Source organism: Balaenoptera acutorostrata, chromosome 3 (assembly GCF_949987535.1).
Source record: "Balaenoptera acutorostrata chromosome 3, mBalAcu1.1, whole genome shotgun sequence".
Taxonomy (NCBI): domain Eukaryota; kingdom Metazoa; phylum Chordata; class Mammalia; order Artiodactyla; family Balaenopteridae; genus Balaenoptera; species Balaenoptera acutorostrata.
In genome coordinates, this window is record NC_080066.1 from 174082733 (window position 1) to 174106489 (window position 23757).

At 39.8% G+C, this 23757-nt stretch overlaps 1 protein-coding gene across 7 annotated transcripts in view; it reads right to left on the minus strand.

Annotated features, from left to right (window-relative positions):
* Positions 1–23757, minus strand: part of DICER1 (dicer 1, ribonuclease III) — a 68292-nt gene that overhangs the window by 4793 nt on the left and 39742 nt on the right. For all 7 annotated transcript variants that reach the window (XM_057542595.1, XM_057542594.1, XM_057542597.1 and 4 more), the window contains 15 exons: positions 21134–21266; positions 20081–20156; positions 18954–19093; positions 17062–17241; positions 16621–16834; positions 16267–16420; positions 15100–15282; positions 14716–14821; positions 14103–14278; positions 12329–13109; positions 9367–9522; positions 5134–6025; positions 2918–3186; positions 267–429; positions 100–175 (listed from right to left, as the gene is read on the minus strand). In XM_057542595.1, the coding sequence (XP_057398578.1) occupies positions 100–175; positions 267–429; positions 2918–3186; positions 5134–6025; positions 9367–9522; positions 12329–13109; positions 14103–14278; positions 14716–14821; positions 15100–15282; positions 16267–16420; positions 16621–16834; positions 17062–17241; positions 18954–19093; positions 20081–20156; positions 21134–21266 (3699 nt within the window). The remainder of the gene's footprint in view (positions 1–99; positions 176–266; positions 430–2917; positions 3187–5133; positions 6026–9366; positions 9523–12328; positions 13110–14102; positions 14279–14715; positions 14822–15099; positions 15283–16266; positions 16421–16620; positions 16835–17061; positions 17242–18953; positions 19094–20080; positions 20157–21133; positions 21267–23757) is intronic.

A 23757-nucleotide genomic window follows, 5' to 3' on the forward strand; every position in this document is an offset into this window, starting at 1 on the left:
GTAAGTATTTTTCAAAATCATTAGTTGACGGCATCTTTGAGAACTCTTCCCCCTTGTTTTTCAGTAAGTTAACTGCTTTCCCTGCGTATTTTTGCTTACCTAAATTTGGCGGTTTCTGGTTCCATTTCAAGCAATTCTCGCACAGGGGAACGGGGCACATTTGCAGAAAATTTTTCTGTAATCAAAATGAACGAACGACGTGATTAATACCCCGGCGGTTGTTTCTCATCGTGACTCTGCCTCTTCCGAAGGGGCGCCAACTGTACCTATCAGCGGCCGCATCATAGGATCGTACACCTGCCACACCGTCTCCAGCGACATCCCGCTATCCATGTAAATGGCACCAGCAAGCGACTCAAAAATATCCCCCATGGCCTTCGGAACTTCAATATCCTCTTCCTTCTCTTCATCCTCCTCAGATCTCCTAAGCTATTACAGGGAGAAAAGTGACTGGTAAGCAAAAAGGCCACTTTGAAAGGCAGTCTACAGAGACATGTTGCTCTTCTTGGATACGACTCTTACTGTATCTTTAACAAGGGTAACAACATCAAACATTGATGACATGCCAATTATACTGTAATAGGTTCTTCACAAACATTATCTTACCTTAAAAAAAAAAAAGAAAAAGAAAAAAAGCCCTTCCCTATTTCGTATTCTATATTCAACAAAGGAAAAAAGATTACTTCCAAATAAAAACAAAAACAACCCTAACACAAACTGGAAATAGTCAATAAATTGATGAAAAAATTTTCAAATTTCACTCATAATCATAGAACTGCACACTGAAACAGGTCTACCCCCTGGAGGCTTGGCAAGGAGCAGGCAGAATACTCAGTGCAGTGCAAGCAAGGGTGTACACTGCTTTGGGGAGTGTAAACTGCCACTTTTTTCACAGGGAAATTCTATTTGGAAGATATTTTCCTCCAAGCTCCCCTTTTACTAAACCACTTACTAAACCATGTTCACTATGACAGAGATCCTGACACAGAGTAGGTATTCAAATTAATAGAATAAAAACTCACATATGTATCAAACGCCTTTTAAAAGTTCATAATTCTTTGATGTGGCAACTCCACCTCTAGGAATTCATCTTAAGGAGGTAACTGGATATTTAAGTATATTTACCGCATCCATGTTTATTACAAACCCTAACAAAAAATACCTTAACCGTCCAGTTGCAAAGGATTGTTTAAACACATTACATTATAGCCATGTACTCACTAGCGTGCAGCTACTGAAAGCTGTAATCCCAATTATTAATGATCGGGAAAAGTCATCCACAATATATTAAGTGAAAAGAATAGGGTATGGTACACTATGCATGCTATAATTTCATTTTATATTGTACATAACTTTATGTCTATGTACATTTGCAATAAAACATCACAAAATGTTAATTTCGGTTATTTGTATTTTCTAAAATACACACACATTTCTTGTGAAAGAGAAATAAAAAGGAGGGGGGATAGTAATTTCTAAATGGATGGTTTAGCCACACAAAGTTCTATATAATAGATGCTGACTACTGGAAAAAATCAGATACTTACTGTTGTAGATGGGAATTTTTAAACTTATCAAGTTTAATTCTCTCCTTTTACAAATGAGGAAACCGGGACCCAGAGAGGTGGAGAGACTTTCTTAAAATCAAACAGTAAGTTAGAGAAGCCAGACCATGACATTCCCAATCAGTTTTTATAACTTCTATACATATGCTTATATAAACAAAGGGAAGGAAAAGAATGAACAAGAACTAACAAAGCCAGTATGTCCAACTGTCATCAAAAGAGAACTTCAGGTTTAGCTAATTCCTCAACTTCTAAGCTTAAATATTTCTACAGAATGAGACTGGAAATAACACTGACTATATCTGAGACGGTTCTGATTCCTGGTCTCACTGCTCGCTGTGCTCCAACTCAGACCACTAATCTTGGGAGAGTGTGCAAGGGTGAAAGGGGAGAGGAAGGGCACTGCCTACTGATTCCCCTTCAGCACATCCTCCATCCCGTGCAACGTGTTCGACCCTTCTGCCCTGTGGCTACACCTCAAAACCCAGGCTCTTCATTTCTCTCACAGGAAGCCAAGGAAATGCACTACTCTCTAACGACGGTGTGTGCGATTAAAAAACAGGAAGGTACAAATTAAAGAAAGAATAATTAAAATGGCTACCAGAGTTATGAATGAATTCCATGACTTATAAGAAATCTACAGAAAGAAGAACAAAGGAATCAGAATGAGGAGAAGAAGAAATGAAAGTGCTCTCCTGGGTACCCAGGTATGTGGATGGATGTTAGTGAAGGATTAGAGGAGATTAGAAAGATCTCAGCAAAATCCTTTCCTACAAAATTTCAAAATAGTTCACAAACACATTAGAATTAGCTCCATCACCAAAGAACCTTTGGCTGAACTTACAGTAGAAACCTCTCAAATTCCAGTCCTTAAAAATCTAGAAGTTTTGTTTTTAAATGAGATTTTCCCATTTCAAGTAGAAGCAGAATATACATTTGCGATGCTTATCTGAGATATTAGCAAATACTTCTGACCTATTTTAGACAGAAAGGAAGACAGAACCAACCAGGCCGAGCTTGCACTGAGGTTAAAGCTTCTCTGGGGGCGGGGGGAGGGCTGCACCTCTCCGGCGCGCCTAAATGCCAGGGGCCCGAATCAAGGACCGGGGGTGGTGAAGCAGCTGAAAGCCCTTGGCTCCCTGCCCCCGCCAGAACGACCACAGCGCGAGCGCTCAAGTTGAAAAGGCCCCCCTGAAGACTGCGACCCGTTCAGTTTTCCCTGGAAAATGCAGAGCGTGCTGGGGACCACGACCCTGGCCTTCGGCTGGCTCTCTAGACAGCTATGTCGAGAACCCTAGTCGGAAAGGCTTATTTTAAACACTGAATTCAACATAGCTAAAAATGGCGCTAACCTCAGAATCCATCCCTTGCATTTCATTCTTCTCGAGCTGAAACTGCACAAAATCATCGATGACGTGGAAGAGCTCAGGAGAAACTGCTTTAAAGTACTTGTGGTAGTCATACTTCACAGCCAACGATGCAAAGATGGTGTTGTTGACCAGAGCCGAGCGCAGGTCAGTCAGGACCCCTGGGGAGTGCTGCCGTGGGTCTTCATAAAGGTGCTTGGTTATGAGGTAGTCCAAAATTGCATCTCCCAGGAATTCTAAGCGCTGGTAACAATCTGAGGGAAGATCCAAAGTGAAGCCCTGAGCTCCGGCAAAAACATTTACACAATTTTCAAATAATAACTCAGATAAATAACTGATTCCCCCAGACCCACTGAAAAGATTTTTATTGGGATTCACTTTCATATATATTCTTCAGTGACAAAATTATTTGACATCATATGGAAGCCTCTGGAAATTAAATTCTAATGACAAATTAAGCATATTTCTTACATAGAAATTGGGGTCATAAAATCTTTAAGTGGCCAAAAGACTAATGCTCGTTAAGAAAAAAGCATTTCCCAAGTGACATCATCACTGAACCCTCTTCCTTCGGCACTGTGCTGGCCAGGCAGGTGCTGGGGCACCATTCTAAAGGCTCCATCACACATCGTCACCTAGCAACGAACGCCACACCCTGCACACAGCCCTTCCCCACGCTCTGCTGTCACCCCTGCACACTGTCCACTCACACTCTGGAAAGTGTGGGAGTGATGCCATGCCTCGCCACTCCTGGGTTACATTTGCTACACGAGATGACAGTTAGTACAAGACAGTTTTCTTCTCAACTTGAATGAAAAATGTTGAATTTGACACAAACCAAGAGGCTGAAAAAGGAGAGTCATGGAGGCGAGCAAAGACCTTTAGCAAAAATGATCGATGTCAAAATGTGAGAAGTTATCGACGCTGATCAACACCTCTATCTTCTCACAGTGATTAAAAAGAAGCTGTTCAGGTGGGATGAACTGGGAGATTGGGACTGACACATATACACTATTGATACTGCTATAAATATAGATAACTAGTGAGAACACACTGCATAGCACAGGGAACTCTACTTAATGCACTGTGGTGACCTAAATGGGAAGGAAATCCAAAAAAGAGGGGAGATACATACATATATATATGTGTGTGTGTATGTATAGCTGATTCATTTTGCTGTACAGTAGAAAGTAATACAGCATCGTAAAGCAATAAAAATTAAAAAAAGAAGCCGTTCAACTGTGGAAACTGAGGCGGGAACAGAGATAGTGAACTGCCCCCGCACAGCCGATGAGCTCAGAAGCAGGGGCCAAGGCAGACTAGAACCCAGGGCCCCTGCCAGCAGAGCGTGGTAGAAAAGGAGGCCTCATTTCTTCTCCACAAAGAAAAACAGGTTTTAGTTTCACCAGTCTTTCTAGTCCAGAGTCAGATAGTTTTTCACTTCTGGTTTTACATTTTTCTGATCATCTTAACCTACACTGTTTTTCTTATACAAACTTTATACTCGGCTTTGGTTTTCTGAATTCAAGCGCTTATTACTCTGACACAGAAAAAAAATACAGACTTTAGCTGTTTCGAAACCTGAAGCCGATTTTGGTTTTAGGCGCCTATTCTCCCTTCTAATCGAATGGATTGGGAGCCTATTAAATAAAGGAGGGAAAAAACACGGAGCACGGCACAAAGCAGGAGGTGACAGCAGAGTCAGAGCGATGAAACCTTCCTGTGAAAGAGTTTCTTTTAATCGGTTCATCTTTAGATTTTAAAAGACCTTAAAGGGAGGGGCCTTTTTGTTCAGGAAGAACAATAAAAAGATGTGGAAAGACATCCAGAATATACGAATAAATTATTCAAGAACCAAAAGCAGCAGTGACCGGGTATCAGAAGGACAAGGGGGTAGCAAAAAATGGCAAAAACACAGCAAAATACTAAGGCCCGAATCTGCCTCATTGTGCTGCATGTAAAATGCCAGAGACACGAGTAGCGAAGATAGCTCTGCTCCCAACTGTCAAAGTTAAGGAACAGTGCCTGCTCCCAAAAAGAAAGGCTTCTTTCACTTTCTTGTGCTTCCTCCCCGCACCATGCGTACTAAGCTCTAAGGCTGTACATGCATAGATTATTCTTTTTACATCATTCTACAGAACAATCCAATTAACACAAGGTCTCATTTTCAGAGCAGTGAGCTTCGGTCTGGGGCTCCTTACCAGTGATAGTGTTGTAGTGGTAGGAGGCGTGTGTAAAAGCCTGTAGTAGGTAAGCCTTATTCTTGAATCTGTAGTTGATTTTCTTTTCGAAATTTTCAAAACCCGAGATAAGGTGACTCAGTGTCCTATCTGCATCTGGGTGATCAAACATACATCTCGGTGGGATCTCCAAACAGCCATACTCCAAGTCTTTCAACACAGAGGAGCGGGAGCCAGCTCCAGAGGCGGCAGCGCGGCTCCCTGAAAGGCTCTTTTGTTGGCTGGTGAAATTCTCCCTGGTCGGGCACATGGCCTTTTCCCGATCAGTCCTCTTAATTACCGGGAGCACCTTCAGCCCCAGCGAACAGAGGAAAAGCTGAGCAGCCCTCTCGCCACAGCTGGTTAAATAGCAGCCCAGCAGGGCTTCCACACAGTCGGCTATGCTTTTGTCAGCAATGCACTGCTCGGTGTGCAGGTCGTAAGAAATGGACTGTTTCCCTGTGTCAACACCACAGTTTTCTTCTGATGGATTCCAGAACCCCACCACAAAGTCATCCTCTTCAACAGCTTTGCTAGGATCCAGATAGCACATTGCATCCCAAGAGCTATAGTCAAAATCCTCAAAATCTGATGAAAATGGTATACTACCTAAGGAGGACTTTTTGGGCATTTTCCATTCATAGGCAGAATCAGTGGCTGAGAAAGCAGAAAGCGAGATCTTCTTTACAAAGGCTCCTGACCCCATCAGCATGTTGTCTATGAACTGGATGTGCTCCTGATCGTACTCCAGGAAGTCATCTTCGTCATCCGCGTCCTCCTTTGGAGCCCTCCACATCAGGTCCTCCTCCTCCTCCTCCTCCTCCTCCTCCAAGTCCGCGTCCAGTTTACCATTAGCCAACATGCAGTCTTTTGTCTGAAAGAGGGAGAATGGGGAAGGAGGGGAGACATAGCTGCTGTTTTTAAAAGGGCTTGAGACTCAATAAAAGCAAGGGTTATGGATAATTTCAAATGACAACCACAAATACTAAAAGGCAACTTTCAAATCATGGCCATTTGTTTTCAATTAACATAAAATAAGTTATTTAATCATATAAACAAAGTAAAACACGTTCTCTGAATGTTCATTTTCTAAGTTATAAAATGACCTTTATCCAGTATGAAGCTTTAAGTCAAGGATTTTATACATGGATATAAAGTTTAAAATTAACCTCCACAAGGCAAAACTTCAGCTAAGAATTCTAACTGTAGCAGGAGACACAAGGAAAGCTCTCATATGCTGATCACAGAGAGCTTCAAGTTGGCTGACAAAGTTCTAAAATGTTTTTTAAAAGGTTTTCAAATTAATAAAATTAAATTCCAGATGTAGAAAAAGCATTATCTTTGCAATTAAATAAGAGAATAATATGTAAACAGATAAAATTATTTTCTTTATAACATTAAAAATGGACAGTGGGGTTTCATAATAAAGTTTTGGTCCCTATTTCCACTTCAAAGCTCATTCGCTACAATGTAAAACTAAACTACTTTGCTTGGAAACTAAAAGTGATCACTATGAACTAAGCTATGAATTTGAGAAATTATGCTTTTCCCTTCCGGTGAGCTAGAGTAATCAGGGGAACAGATTATAGCATAACTGACAAAAACAGAAGACAATTTAGACTAACATGAAACACAACAATCCAATTTCTGTCAGAAGATCTTTGCTAATCCCAATTTCTTTGGCAAAAGCTTATTTGTGAATGACAACCTTAATAATGGGCCAGGATTCAGTAATGATGTAACTTTTTTGCAATGCTAGAAAGATACCAAATTTCTGTTGTGCAATAAAAAAATAAATAAACAAGACTTTACTTGGGGGGGAAAGGCGGGAGGGAGTGCTTCAATGAGGGTGTGGTTCAATTTCGATAGTGACAACTTTGCAGAGTATTCTGATAAAAAGGTTTTCAAACTTTGTCAACCATTTTTTTAAATACTGCAAATATTCTCATTTTAAGCCAGACTCAAAAGAGATACAAACAGTGCATTTGTCTGAAAAGAAATAAGTGGAATGAGCCAAGCCATCCATATATCTACAACTATCTGTCTGTATATTTTAATTAAAAAGTTTACAGGGGCTTCCCTGGTGGCGCAGTGGTTGAGAATCTGTCTGCCAATGCAGGGGACACGGGTTCGAGCCCTGGTCTGGGAGGATCCCACATGCCTTGGAGCAACTGGGCCCGTGAGCCACAACTACTGAGCCTGCGCATCTGGAGCCTGTGCTCTGCAGCAAGAGAGGCCGCGACAGTGAGAGGCCCGCGCACCGCGATGAAGAGTGGCCCCCGCTCGCCGCAACTAGAGAAAGCCCTCGCACAGAAACGAAGACCCAACACAGCCAAAAATTAATTAATTAATTTAAAAAAAAAAATTTCTGGGGTGAACTTTAAAAAAAAAAAAAAAAAAGTTTACAAATTTTTTTCAAGAATAAGGAAGAAAACCAAAAGAAAAATCTAAAATGGTGGACACCTCTAGGAACTATTACGTAATAAAAATTACATTTTCCCAAGGTAACGTGAGATGTTTTTGACTATCTGGTCCTTAAGAAAAAAAGGCCAGATTTCAATTAAAAAAAAAAAAAAAAGACTAAATAATCTTTTTAATTTTAAAAAATCCTTATCTATCTTTAGTAAGATGCTACCATAACCAGACACTGGCAAAACACACAGCAAGGGCTGGGTTTTATCAACAAATAAGCTGTGTGATTTTGGGCAAAGTTCATTAATGCCTTTGGGTTTCGGGGTTTTTTTATCTGCAAAATAGTGGGATTCTACCTCACTAAATGGTTTCCAAGAGCACTTCAACCTCTCCAAAAAACAAACAAACAAAAAAAAAACCCAAGAAAAACAAACACAAACAAACAAAAAAACAAAACCACCAGCATGAAACTCCTTTTACAGTTCAAGTTCACTTTCCACCTGAGTTATTCCCACCTTCAGCGTTTGTATGCAAAGTTTTCACTTAAACCTATTTGCTGAGGAGCGAGGCAGGTAGAATAGGAATGGATCCAGCACATGCTTTCCAATATCATATAATGGTCCATTTCAAGAAGTAGAAATTATTAAATGAAAATATAAACAGTATTTAATGTATTCTAAGAACCAAAGTGCCAGGTCATTTGAAATGTTAAGGAAAATAAGAACTTTGTATCTTAAAATTAAAAAAATTTTTTAAATTAAAAGGACACGCTAACATCACCTTTATGCTAAATTTTTTTTTTAAAGCAGCAATGATATAATATTATGAAACAGGACTTATAAGGCAGGATATGTGTTACTGGAATTTTTTCATAGAAATGCAGTATTTTCTCTAAAGTCCTCAAAATCTTACACATCTTCCTCTAAGGTTCTATCTACTTCTAAATTAATAACATAATTTTTCTAACCCAACTTGCATTAAAATATTCTAATGATTTTCCAGATAAGTTCAATTTCTGTAGTAAGTCGAATACTGCATGAGTTAAAAATATACTCAATGAATAAGTAAAAATCAAAATAGAGTCACAGAGCATGCTACCTGGAAATGAAGTAACAACAAGCCAGTTTATCATTAATGCAAAATAAATGTCTGAAAAATGAAACTGCCTGCGAGATGGCCTCCCAGCCAACCACACTGGACAGACTGCTTCCACAGCTCTCCGGCTCGCAAGGCCCTCCAAGGTGCCCTCTGGTGGCCTCTGAGACAGGACAAAATGAAGCAGCTGCAGCTAACGTTTGGAGACTTAAAGTCATGGGCAAGATTTAAACTATTTCCAGAAAACTACAACTTTTATGTTTTTTTTTTTTTTAAGGTCACAAGAGGAGAAATAGTCCTGAGAAAGCCCTGAGCTGCAAAAGCAAGATTTTACTGAAATTATTTCACATACAGATTGGAGATCATAGATCACTGAAAAGTCATTTCACTGAACAGAGCTAAGGATCTACAATAAATCGTAATATGTAATATTAAAGTGAAATGTTACAGAGCTTTGCTTTTTTTTTTTTTTGAGTCACAGCATCAGATACCCTTTTGCCTTTGGAAAAGGAAGATCACAGAAATTGTTCTCTATCAAAATTACAACACTTCTAAATTCAATGAAAAGACGTCTGTTTAAAGGAATTAATTCAATATATTGAATTTCTACTCTATTATAAACACACCAGGGAAAAGAAACAAAAAATTAATAGAACAAGACTCTGCCCTTCACCAAAAAATGAATCCATCCAGTTACCAAAAACTTACTATTTCATCTTTTTCCCATTTCTCTGTGTGACTTTTGTCTTGATTTACTACATAACCAGGAGGAAGCCAATTCACAGGGGGATCAAATATTGACACCACCATGCGGCTGGGCAGCCCCTTCTTTTTTCCAAGCCGATACAGATTACAGTTGCTGACCTTTAGCAGAAAAAATTTATAAGACACTTATCCATCAACAGTCACTGCTGAAATTCACGTAAGGCATTAACATAATTTTTAGCTAAATAGTCTTCATATTCCATAACTGGTCATCAATTATTCAGACTGTATAGTTTCTCTACCTCTTCATGATAGGAAATGTTAAATTCTCATGTAATCTGATGATATAAAATTCAAATTGTTAATTGGGACTATCAAAATAGAAAAGAATACAAATTCACATAAGTCCAAGATGTCAAAATATTTTCAATGAAATAAAAGGAGGACATACCATAAACTCTAGCTATAAAGTGAAAACTGGCACTGAACTGAGCTAAAATAATTTTATGTTCCTAGGGCCTAAGCTATAAATATGATTTCGACTGCAATGCTTTCTCAAATATTATTCCTTAGTTTTGGATGGCATTTCAAGATATTTTGTTCAACCATTTTAAAATAGAGCAAAAGGCAATAAAGAAAAACTCCGTGTTTACTATCATCAATAAAACAGCTTTACTGTCTACCCTCTAGTCTGTTTTTCCTAAGGCCTCCATCTCCTCCTTAATTTACTCAAATCCATATTTCTATCTCATTTTTACTTGGAAACCAAGGTCTAGAACAGTCAATCTCATTTTCATTTTCTAAAAACTGGGTTCCTTTTTATTTAAGTACTTCATGAGCCTTTTTTCCACGTAACTCAATACCCCTGAACAAGCACCCATGTCGGAGAGGCGCTGCTGGGCAGCGAGACAGAGGAGCGGTCCCTGGAGCCCGCAGGCTGGGCCGGGAGCCCCCCATGACGCTCACTCTGGGCCGAAGCCCTTTCCCACGCCGCCTGCACGGCTTAAGTACACGCTGGCTTCCCTTTCCACACCACGGGAACACAGCATCACAGATGCCAACCAGAGGGTAAAGTGCGACAGGGACGTGAAAGGGACAGAAATCACATTCGAAGTCGGCAGAAATGGTCCGCCGGATGGAAAAGGAAGAAAGAGCTCAGCAAGGGCCCATGTGAGGCACAGGGGTGGGGCAGGCCGAGCTCAGCCCGCAGAAACGGGGCGAGCAGCGGGGAAGGGGTAACAGCAGGTGTGTGCGCGGGTCCCGGGAAGGACAGCCAGGGGCGCCAGCCCCGCCGGGACACTTGGGGGCGGGGGGCACCCTGAAAGGGCCTTCACCACCGTGCTGCGGGAATGACAGCGATTTCTGCAGCACGTAAGGAGTCAGAGCTTTCTGAGCAGACAATGGATGAGCTTTCAAAAAGGAAAAATAATTTCTTTCTCACCTAAGAGTATGCTGTTACTTTATGCTCATTCTCAGGCTCTGATACTTTCTTCCTGCAACCACCCCTGGGAAATCTCATTCGTTCTCAATTATCACTCTTACGAAGACCGTTTGCCCAGACTGCATCTAAGTCCTAAATTCTTAATTACCTGAACATTCCACTTCCTAGTCCATGAGGTCTAAAAACGCTAACCCCAACTCTCACTCCTGTACTTCTGTCTTCCTCAGCACCAGCCCCATCATCGCCCCAGCTGCTATGGCCGTTAGTACTGCATCACCCTCTCTACCAGGAGGCAGCAGAGAAGAGTGGGCAAGGCTATGCGCTCCGGCCTCAGCCATGCTCCTGACCATCCCAGACCAGCTGGATGACCTGCACGAGCCAATGAAACTCCCTAGGCAAGAGTTTTCTCAACTGCAAAATGGGGACATGTCATCTACCGCTAAGGGGCACGTAGAGAAGACTGGAGAGAGCAGGTGTGTAGAACACTCAGTGCAGTGCCTAGTGTCACAGAGAACTTCAGAGGGAGGTCAGTGTAATGGTCAAGAGTGAGGTCTCTAAAGCCAGACTGTCTAGGCCGTGCCACGTACTTGCCATGTTAACCTGAACCAGGTAATCTCTCCTGCCTCAGTATCCTCAGCTATAAAATGGGGATGATTAAAGTATACACAATTACAAAAAAAATAAAATAAATAGAAGTATACAGAATTAAATTAGGTAATTAATATATGTAAGGTGACAAGGGTAGTGTCTGGCTAGAGTAAGCACTTGTAAGCGTCGGCTAAAATGCTTATTGCCTCTGAATCTCACTCCCCTCAGTGCTCTCCTTGCTGCCAGACTCTACATCTGTCTCATTTTCTGCTTAAGCTTAGACTTCTTCAAAGGCCCAAATGATCACTCAGCTTGGTTTGGTTTTGCTTTTCAACTCATGCCGCATTCTGCTTCCAGCCTGACCATTTAAAACTACCGCTTTATTAATATTAATAGTCCCTTACACAAGAAGTACCCTCAACATGCACCTCGTTCAAAACAGTGCCGACTCTTTAGCCTGGCACTGAAGATCCTCCATAATACAGCTTCAGCCCACCCGCCTCTTTAAGTCTTTTCTCGGATCTTTCCACAGTTTATTCACCGAGTCCTGACATGCTCTGCCATATGTTCCCTGTTTACACACTACAAACGCACCTCTTCTGTTCATGCCTCCTCTGATCACAAGTGATATTCCTTCCTTCTGAGCGCTTAGCAGTTTTGTGTGTTACCTGTCAAGCAGGTGCATGGCGCCTTGTGACACCTCTTTTATCATCATTTAAATATTTATCTTCGTTACCTTTCTTCCCTCAATCTTACTTCCACACTAAATTTACTGTCACTCCCACGCGGGTACACAGGAGGCTCCAGCTGCCCTGTCGGGTGTGGCAATCCCTGCGGCAACACTTTCCTCCGCCTCTGAAATTTATCCGATGCTTGAAACCACTTTTATGCACGCTGAATAATATAACTGCTCAAAATCAAAGGACGCTTTCTTACCTTTTTGCTTCTCATATAGGAAAGGCGGCCCTCGTGAGCATCGGGATAAGTGCAAAAGAGATACGTGGTGATGGCATGCTTTAGAAAGGAGTCGCCAAGCATTTCGAGCCGCTCCAGGTTAAATCCATCACTAGCATTTGAAAGGGTCAAAGCCTGAAGAATAAGTCCAGGGTTTGGGCCAAGCGTTCTCGAGGAGTACCCGGGAGAAGGGCTCTGCTCAGAAGCCGTCCTGTCCGTGAGCGCCGTACCAGTCTCCGTAGTACCAGGCACGGCGGCCGTCGCGGGACTTCCATCTGAGGTAGATTTGTTAGCATTTCCATCAAGGTATTTATTACTCAGTAGAGTACATTCATCGCTGGGCTTGGGCTGGTTCTCATAATTGTATAAATTCTGAATGGGATATGAGGTAGTTGGTTGTACAGGTATTTCCTGCTTGTAGTAATTCAGATGGTTTCCTTGGCAAAAGTCTCTGTTAGCTAAATCGTAACTGCCATTGGCAAGATTTTTATTGTAAGAAAGACCATTAATTGCTGTAAGATCTGCTGAAACTTCAATTTGGAGCTTACCAGGTGACTCGAACAACGTTCTGCAGTTCACAGACATTTGGTCATGATTTTCTAGACAGGAGGTTCTGTTAGCACCTTGATGTGCAGCATTTTCAGGGACGACAATTGTGCTGTGCTTACAGTAATTCTCATTTTCAGCTGAAGAGGAGTTAGCAACTGAGATGAAAGATTTGCTATCAATAGATTTTTTCCACCCGAAGTCTAAGTTGGGGTATCTGAAAGACATTTTGATAACTTTTCATCAGATCCTTCAAAAAGGCTAGGCTTAGAGCAAGAGCAATTTGAGTAAAAGTTAAATAAATGAAGATCCCTATAAATATATTCCTACCTTAGAAGATAAATAAGTTTCCAAGGCAGAAATCAACACAATTGGAACTCTGCACAGTGTAACCATCAAGTGGGACATGGGTCTCTGCACAGCGTGGGGCTTAGCTCATGAAGCCTGGGGCCAGCCTACGGGACCTAGAGCCACCGACTGCGAGGGCTGGGACCCCAGGCCAGCCAGGTAACTAGCTGGGTAACCTGGGACAACTTACTTCACGTCTCTGTACCTCAGCTTCCACACCTGGAAGAGGAACTAACACCTCTTACGCCACAGGATCCTAACAATGAAATCATCTGACGTGAGCTACAGCATTTAAGCCAGTGTCTGACGCTGTAGTACGTACTCAATAAATGTAGGTGTGATCATTGCTATTATTAAGTTCCTCATTTCCTGAACCATCTTGGTCTTGCCAACTGGATAACCAAAATAAATTTGAGTGATTAAACCAATAATTTCTTTAGAATGCAGAGACCTGACAGGTGAGAAGAAAATAATGAAGACAAAGACCACACAGAGGCAACTGCTCTTTCACGTACATTTGATTTCATAAAAAAGGAAGCGTCTTAAAATGTCAGCAGTGGCCAACAACTGTTCTCATTTTCACTTTAACTGCCATCTCTGAAGGGGGAATGACTGTTTTTGACCTCAGGCTCTCCTCTCCAGCTGTAACTTCCCAAGAACGTTAGACTCATTGACCCAATGTATAGATTTTCACTTATGAGTCAAACGATGCATTTATTTTACATATTAGATAGGCATCCACGTTTTCTTTCTAATCTTTTAAAAATTATTCTACATACAATTAAAATGTGACCTTAATTCCACTCCTCTGCCAGCAGGACCTCAGGAGCCGAGCTCTTCCTGGCCCACAGCACAGGCGTACCTAAAATCCGCGGGCAGTGACCTCACTCCCACACCAGCGTCGCCGGCTGTCTGCGCTCTTAGCTCCTCTGCGGTCAAAAGGCAGTGAAGGCGATAAAGTATGCTGGGGAGACAAACCGCTTTTCTCCACAGTGATGCTGGAATTGGATGTATAGCACAAAGTTCTGGAACCAGTATCTTTGAGTAAGCAAAAATGTGGATAAATATAAATTGTGGATAGACAAATAGAAAGCAAACACACAAGAGAAGAAAAAATAAAACTTAAGACCAATTTCACTAATGAAGAAAGACAAAAATCATAAACAGTAGCAAAAAATCTAAAAAATATTTTTTAAAATAATCCTTTAAGGAAAATGGGATTTATCCTAGGATTTACATGGATAATTTCATGATGTAATTGCTATCAGTGGATCAAGTATAAAAGCCAAACCTCTCACACTTACCAAAAAGACATTCAAATGGAAGTCAGTACATCACGTTAATTAAAGCCAAACAAAATGTAAGGGCTGGGCAACTTCCAAAAACCTCACGAATCACTCAATTCACTTGATAAAATAAAATTCAAACTTATCTTTCAAAACATTAAGTTATGCTAGTAGCGATTAACTCACTACCTGTTTATTCTGCAGACTTTCCCACTTGGCTTTCCTCTTTTCAGCACTGCTCAGAGGAAGAGCTTTCCCCTTCTGATTCAAATGGCGAGGTGTCAAAAGATTCAGTCTATAAAAATTTCAAAATAATTTTATCAAACAGACAAAAACAAGTACACTCTCACAGTGGTTCTAAAACTTCAGTGTGCCTACAAGTCACCTGAAGAGCTCATTTCAACTGCAGACCGCTGGGCCACACTCTGGGCAACTCTGTGTGCAAAGGACCTCCTGAGTTCACAGCCCACATACAGGTGGGCTGCGCGGACTGTGAACCTCCACACCTGCCTACTGACCTCTGGAAATAATGCCACAAGCAAAATCAAAATGTCATTTCTACAGCTCCTTTACCTTGAAGATGTGTGGTCCACATCCAGCAGCGGCTGGTTGAGATTGGTCAGGTCAAGGTTATACTTTGTTTTATAATATTCTGCAAAAGTTTCATATTCAGGGGAAGGAAATTTACTCAGGGGGGTAAGATCAGTGTACACATCAGCTACATAAAATCGATGAGGCTGATCAAAATTGCGATATCTAAAAAAGAAAAACAATCAGTGACTTTCTGGCTTAAATCAACTATTCTCAAAACACAACTGCTTTTAATATGGAAATGCAAATTATTTGATTTTAAAGAGTTCAAAAAGGTTAAAAATAGGTAACATTAATGAAACTTCAATTCTAAATAATACATTTCAAGTGGATTTAAGACGAGAAGAACTATATTTATATCAAGTAAAAACTGACTCCCCATTTTCCCCTATTTTACTACTGCCCTTGTGCTAAATATCTATACTTTGATAACACATGAAAGCTAAATGGCACCTTTAAATATCTCTTAATTTCATCAGTATAAATAGTATAGAAAACTTTCAATATCCCAACAACCAAGTAAATACTTTGTATATTACTAACGCGAAACATGAAAGACACTTGCCACATAAACTGTATTACTGCGCCGTTTATGACATTGATAGGTTGGTGTTAGCTAACATTTAAAACATGGCTTTGAAGTACACAAAGAAAAAAGAAAACAAAAACAAAAACCAAAGACTGAATTGCAGCCAGTACTTTAATTCTTTAAAAAGTGCAATGTTTAATTTTATTGCTCAAAAACTCCATCCCCTAAATTTTTACAAAATAAGAAACAAAGCATAGTAATTTACTGTTTTCACTGCACTTAATAACGCTTGCCTTTTAACAATTCTAATAAACTATTATTTACACCCAAATTCTTTAAGACTTTGGGGATTAAAAGGATGGAGGTTTTAAGAAGAAAGCCTATCAACATCATTCAGATGATCTGACCTTCACGAAGTAAAAACCCTTCATCAACAGTGTTTTAGGTTTTGTTTTTTAAGTAAGTAAACTGGAGAGAACAGGTCCACCATGAAGAGATACCTATATTTTCTATTACTAACATCAGTGCCAAGTCACAGGTCACTTACGTTCCCCATATGAACAAGGGAATCTTCTGAAACGAAGTATCACCACCACTTAGCCTTCCACTTAAAATCTTACCTTGGAATGATAACTGCATCTTGGTAATCTTCTAATTTAAAAACAAAGGGAGTTTCTTTTGAATACTTTGTACTGGGAATGCCTATGCGAGCTTCAGATTTCTCGATATCTTCCATGAATTTAAAGTCAATGTCCAAAGTGCTGGAGTCATTAACTTAGGGAAGAAAAAGACCCTTTAGCTTGTTAAAATACAACAATACAGGTAAGATCTTTACTCAAGCTATATATTCATTATATGTGTCTAATTCAGAGTTATCAAAGATATTTCTGTAGTATATACAATAAGCTCATTGTTAAGCAACAGTTTCATTTTTTAGCTAGTATACAGAAACACTTTAGAGTCTGGGTCCTTACCAACATTAAGAGGTAGAACACAGTATGCTGAGTCAGCGTCTGTGGGTTTAAATTCTAGTGCAGGTTTTTCAAGCCGAAGAATATGTGAGAATATATACTGGTGAAGTCTTGTAATCAACTCAAGCATTTGTAGAGATAACGTGAAACCAGACTTCTTCAACTCAATAGATATGGTAACCTCTCCAGAGCGTGTGTACACAGGAAAGTGCGGAATCTTAACAAAAGAAAAATAATGCACCCCCAAGGTTAGCAAATGTTTCAGTCCATTACAAACATTTAACTTCAGAAAAGGAATAGTGCTTTGTATCAGGGGAACAGAAGAGATACCTTAATTTTAAAATATTAAACATTCTGAGGTAACAAAAGATAGTTAAAGTAGCTTTTCCTTTTTTAAAAAAGAACAAGACAGTTCAACATAAACAGTCATTATGAAATGTCTACCTGAGGTATGGGTTTGGCTGTCAGTATTCCAAAGCATCTTGTAGTATCCTCAGGGGGATAAAGCTTCCGCCTTCTAAAGTTGAGTTCATCAGGTAAAGGTGTCGTTAGAACCATTCCTATCACATACAGGTAACAAGGCTGATCGGGCTTGGGGTAGCTATCCCTCAAACATTCTGGAATCTGGGATTGGAAAGAAAAATTAAGCATCAAGTTCAAGTGTATTAACCTCTTTTCCAGATGTTGGCAAGATAACAAATTTATTCCTGGCTTTACTAAAAGCTGATGAGAGAAAACTGAGAAAATATCCAAGGCAGGAGACCTCCTAATTTCTTAACCTCACTGGAAAGTCAGCACTTCTGGGTCTGCAAAAGTATATAAAACCATCAAACACTGTAGGGCCTTTCAACACAATACTGTGCATTTGATCTGTTTCTTTTGACTAGAGAACAAACTCTTTTCTTTCTTGGGTTTCTTAGTCTTTACTAGCTTGTAGAATACCAGAAAATAAAGGTAGCCAAATTTTTTAAATCCCATGTAATCCTGAAACTCAAAAATAACCTTTATTAACACCGTGATATACTGTATCATCTTCCAGACTTTTTCTGGAATAAATGTATACATTCCAGAATAAATGTATATAAACATATACACATATGTATTTTTCATTACAAATGGAATCACAAAACAGACTGTATCATAACCGGATTTTTATCTCCCGTTACTACAATAAGAACATCTTTCAGGGTCAATACAAATCAGTATCATTTTTAATGGCCATCTCATTGAAGGAGTAAACCATGACTTAAACTAAGATTGCTTCTAAACTTTCAATATTCATACAACCTCACCCAATAGTCTTGCAGTTTCTGAGGCTCAATAACATAAATAATTATGTCCACAGTTAAAAGGTACAGAAATGCTGGCTATGGGATAGTTATAGTTAATAGAATATCAGATAATACAGAATGCACCTATTAATTAAACAGGATACAAAGCAGTACTATGCTTCTCAAAACACTTATCAGTGATAACATTTGTCATATGAAACTTGTCCAGTAATCTCTAGAATAAATGTTAGAGCAGGAAAATTGGATATGAGGAAATAAGCATTTCAGAAAATCGGATAACTTAATTCATGATTTTTGAAAAACTGACATGATTTTGAATCTTGAAAACGCTTAGCTGGGTGCAAACTTTTTAAAAAAGTAATAACTCAATAAAACTGCAAAAATAAAACAAAAAAATCGTACATTTAGGCCAAGATGAAAGTACACAGCAAATTTTTGCTTCTGTTTGGGGTTTTTATAAGGTAAAAATATTGACAAATAGTTTTTAAGTAAGTACTTCAGCCCAGCATGGTTACAGCTAGAACTACGCCACAACAGATCCCGCTAGACACGATACGTTGAAAAAACTAATTTTAACTTCAGTCAAGCCACATCCTAACTCCCGACAAGTAACTGTGCTTGCACCTGCTGGTGTGCCCCTCATCTGGATGGGCACTTGCCTGTTTTATCATACACACCCTCTATGTTTTAGCTCCAAACATAAGGTAAAGCAAGAACCTTGACACGAAAGTGAATGAAACAAAGAACGTCTCTTTAAATGAAATTAATGCACTCTGGATAGAATCTGATAGATGAGTCCAGGAATCCTTTTGAGAAGAAAAACAAAAGCAATGTCTGAAATGAGAAAGAGTACACAGTGTACACATCACAGCGAAGGGGCTGATCTGAGAGAAGCTGTGAACGAGGGAGGGAAACAAGCTGAGATCCACAGAGTGGGCTAAATTCCAAGGGTTTTGGGAAGCCAAGCAAAGGAATCTGGACTTGATATAGCAAGAAATAAAGTCAGAAAGGCTAGATTTTTACTCGGTTCTAACCAATACTAACTGCTTTTGGGTAGCACTGTCTTCGTTTTGTGGAGCCTGGTCTTCCTGGAACACTTGTCTCTTCTTCATCATGTAAATCAAGCTCTTCTTCATATTTAACAGTCTCTTTCCCAACTGGCATCAAATGGTCATCCAGTTCGCCTAAGAAATTTAAAGAGAATTAACAAACAATCCTGATTTTGCCTCTCTAACTCATCAGTCAGAATAATCCAGAACAGCACTATGTTAGGAAGCAACTGGAAAAGTCATGAAAACTAAAGCATCTGTGCTTTTAAAAATACAAGGGCTTCCCTGGTGGCGCAGTGGCTGAGAGTCTGCCTGCCAATGCAGGGGACACGGGTTCGAGCCCTGGTCTGGGAAGATCCCACATGCCGCGGAGCAACTAGGCCCGTGAGCCACAACTACTGAGCCTGCGCGTCTGGAGCCTGTGCTCCGCAACAAGAGAGGCCGCGATAGTGAGAGGTCCGTGCACGGCGATGAAGAGTGGCCCCCACTTGCCGCAACTAGAGAAAGCCCTCGCGCAGAAACGAAGACCCAACACAGCCAGAAATAAATAAATAAATAAATAATTTTAAAATGTTCAAAAAAAAATACAAAAGTAATCAGATGTGATACTTAAAGCCAAGTCTATTTTGACATTTGTATATTCAATATGATCAGGATTATAAATTCTGTTCTAAGATTAAAAAATAAAAACATGAACAGGAAAATAGCACATGTCATCCCTTTACAAACGCCACTGGAAAACAAGTCTTCCCATTAAAAAAAAAGTTTTAATTTGTACACTAACATAGACTAATTTGAGAGACCGATACATTAAAACACAAAACACAAATGTTCATGATTCAACAGTTACTAGAAGACCTTTATGTATTTACATATTTAAAAGAGGTCAGGAAATGGGAGCAAATAAATTGTAGCTGTTAAGCTGTGGGAAACAGAGCTCCTCCATCTTACACAAGATCTTCAGTTACATCATACTTACATCTATCTTCACCAAAGCACACCAAGAGCAACAAGTTCACAGCCCGCAAAATCCTTAGGCACCTATAAAGCCCTTGATGTGCTTTTGTTTTACAGTGTTTTTAACTTTATTTTTATTTACATGTGCTTTTCAAACACTCTTACCAATTTTGTGCAGTTTTTCACAGCAAATGAGAGCTACGACTCTTTCAGCCAATCGTATACAGCTCATTGGGGGACCCTGAAAGTAACAAAAAATGTGCCCATTATATATGCATGAAGCTGTATTATCATTAGTGCGTAAAACATATATGAAACCTCTACCGCCAAATCTTTAAAGTTGAAATTTACCAGAACAAAGTTTCATTTTGAAAAACGTCAGCAAGTTTTAAAAAATCCTAATCTCCATATTTGAAGAGCCATCTTTAAAAATCCAGCCCAGGGCTTCCCAGTGGCGCAGTGGTTAAGAATCCGCCTGCCAATGCAGGGGCCACGGGTTTGAGCCCTGGGCCAGGAAGATCCCACATGCCACGGAGCAACTAAGCCCGTGCACCACAACTATTGAGCCTGTGCTCTACAGCCTGCGAGCCACAACTTCTGAGCCTGTGTGCCACAACTACTGAAGCCCATGCGCCTAGAGCCCGTGCCCCGCAACAAGAGAAGCCCCCGCTTGCCGCAACTAGAGAAAGCCCGTGCGCAGCAACGAAGACCCAACACAGCCAAAAATAAATAGTTAAAAAAAAAAAAAAGCCTGCCCAGTAAAACCTACATACTTACAACTAAGATTTTACAATTTTGATGAATTTAAATTTTAGTAAGAATTTCATATATCCGTATTGAGACTAAGGATAGCAGTTACACAAAGGCTGATTTTCAAGTCAACAACGAAATAACTAGAGCAACCCAACTCCATTTAATGAATTATGTGTCACTGTAAGTATCTAAGCCACAGCTGAATGATTCTGCCAAAAATGTTTACAGTAGTAAGATCTTACAGGAAACTTCAGAGGTCATCTACTCTAATTCTGGGAGTCTACGAATTATACAGTCTATTGAAGATTTGAACATATAGTTGACTACAAAAGAGATTTACAAATTTACTTTTTAAAGTAGATTTAAAGCCAAATTTACCTGTAACTTGCATAGCCTTAGAGAAGCTGAAAACAAATCCATTAATGACATATTTTAAGGCACAATCATTTCTTTTTCTAAACTTACAACAATGGAGGCTCGAAGAGGTGAGTTAATTGGCAGATAAAGAGTTGAATAAAATGTACCATCAGGCAACTCTCGGGTTCTACATTTAGGAGCCAGGTGAGTAAACGGATCACTTGGTAATCTAGCACAGTATCTGTGAAGAAAAAGAAATTCTGATGCTGAGTCTACAACTGAGAAACAGAGGAAAGAATTTTTACTGATATTCACATTCTAAAGTTTTGATTTTTTTATGCCCCTCTTTCCCTCTACTGGATTGGTATTTATATGTGGAGTCTGAGCTTCACTGCTTCAAACTTTCAATAAGATGGAACAGTACATTTACATACATAATGGAACGTTCCTGCAATGATGTTCTTTCTGTATCTGTGCTGTCTGACAGGGAGGCCACTGAGCACGTGCAATGTGGCAAGGGCAGCTAAGGAACTAAATCTTTTACTTTATTTAATTTTCATTAAAATTGAAATTTGAATATAAATAGCCATATACGTCTAGTGCTATGACTGGACTGTGCAGAAAGTATTGTTCAGAATCCGTGTTCTGAACACGGGGAATAAATTGCCAGTGTTTGTTCCTTAATGATCTTACATTTGCCAACAACTACTGGGCTCTATGCAAGGAAGGCATCAGAAGCGGGCCCAGTGTTCACACAAAGGAGGGCAGCAGAACAAGACGACCACCCAGCAGCAGCACAAGGAGAGCACTGCAAGCAGGGCAAGAAGCCAGCCTCGAGGGAGCCGGGGCCCAAGTCAGGAGGGCACTGGGACAGGAAGCCAACCCAGCAGGGGCCAGGACGCATGCAAGGAGGGCAGTGGAATGGGCAGCAACCCTGCAAGGTCAGGACCTGTGCAATGAGGGCACCTAAACATGCTGGCAGCCCTGCAGACTGCCACATACAGGGAGACTGAACAGTCAAGTAATTATTTTGAGGACGATGGGAATTAGATTCCTCACTATTAAAAAAGCCAGGAACAAAGATGGAAAAAAGGGAAGCTGGAATAAACCCTCTGGTGTCCTACTAAAAAATGGAGTTAACAACAGACACGTAGTCAGATACAGAAATAACTACAAACGTGTATTTATATAAATGTTTATATAAATATAAACGTGTATGTGAATAGGTATAAACATTTTCTAGCTCCATCTACTAAACAGCCTGGTAGCAGTAATACTCCAGAGGCAATGAACACACCTAGTGTACAGATCTTGGTTTCTAAACACAACTCATTCTCCACCAAAAGGAACCAGGACCTTTTGGAGAAATAGCCAATATCTAGGCTGGGGCAGGGAAATTATGAGTCTAGAACATCTTAGTTGCCATAAAATACAGAAATGGTCCAAGAATAATGGTGACATGTTAAAAAGACATAGAAGCTAGAATGAAGGGGCCTCCATCAGCCAAATTTTACACAATTTTAACAACAAAATAAATGATAGTAAAAGACTACAAATGACTGAATAAAACAGGATCCCATTAGTTCACATTGGATAAAAAAAATAAAAGGAACAAATAAACGGAGAGAAGAGAAAGCTCTTCCTCACAGTAAAATGACAACTAATAAATACAGAAAGAATAATGCAATCGGAAAATCACCAATTTGCAGACATCACAGAAATAATCAATTCAGGCAAGAAATATCAATTGAGTACTTACACTGATGGGTGAAACTGGGAAGAGGAATAAATTTCATATAATCTCAAAATATCTCCCCATGAAATAGTCACTAATTATAAAGGGGAAAAAGGCAACTTTACAGTAGAGAAAGCTGGCAGACCTCACGTAAGTGATCAAACTCACCACCATAATAAGAGGACAAATAAACACTGAGTGACCCCATTAGAGAGAATGAAAGGAACGCAGCATCACTTCCATGATATGCTGGCCAAAAACACATAACCTGGGTCTAATCATGAGAAAATATCAAATAAATCCAAATTGAGAAATGACTGGCCTGTCATCTTCCAAAGTTGCAAGGTCATTAAAGTCAAGGAAAGACTGAAGAATGGTTCCAGGTTGAAGGAGACCAGAGAGATGAGGAAAATGGGTACAACCCACGATCCTGGACTGGACCCTTTCACTCCAAGAACATTCTCGTGAAACTTGAATGGGTCTCTCTGGGTGAAGGGTATATGTGAGTTCTTTGCAGTACTCTTGCAATATTTTAAAGTCTAAAATTGTTTCAAAATAAAAAGTTAAAAAGAAAATCTTATGTTTTCTGCTCCTTTATTTTGCCTCTGCACAAAATTTATCCTGATACATAATCTAGCTATGTATCTGCTTTTCTTAGTTCTTAGAAATGTTACCACCAACTCAGGACAAAGTAAAACAGAACATACTCCAATAAAAAAAAAAAAAAAAAGGTTAATTTATCATAATCTTCCATTACTGCTAATGGAAAATTCAACATCCACCAACATTCATGACACAAAACAAGTTTCAAGATTTATAAAAGAGTGTTGCAAAATTAATTTCAATCTAATTAAAATATGCATGCCTTCATCATGTCAGCCTTGCCAATGAGAACTAAACATTTATTACTACGCAACACTGGTTTTGCCTTCTGACAAAAAAGAACAATGAACAAAAAAAAGCAACTTCTTTTCCTTCTCTCATCAAAGTATCACAA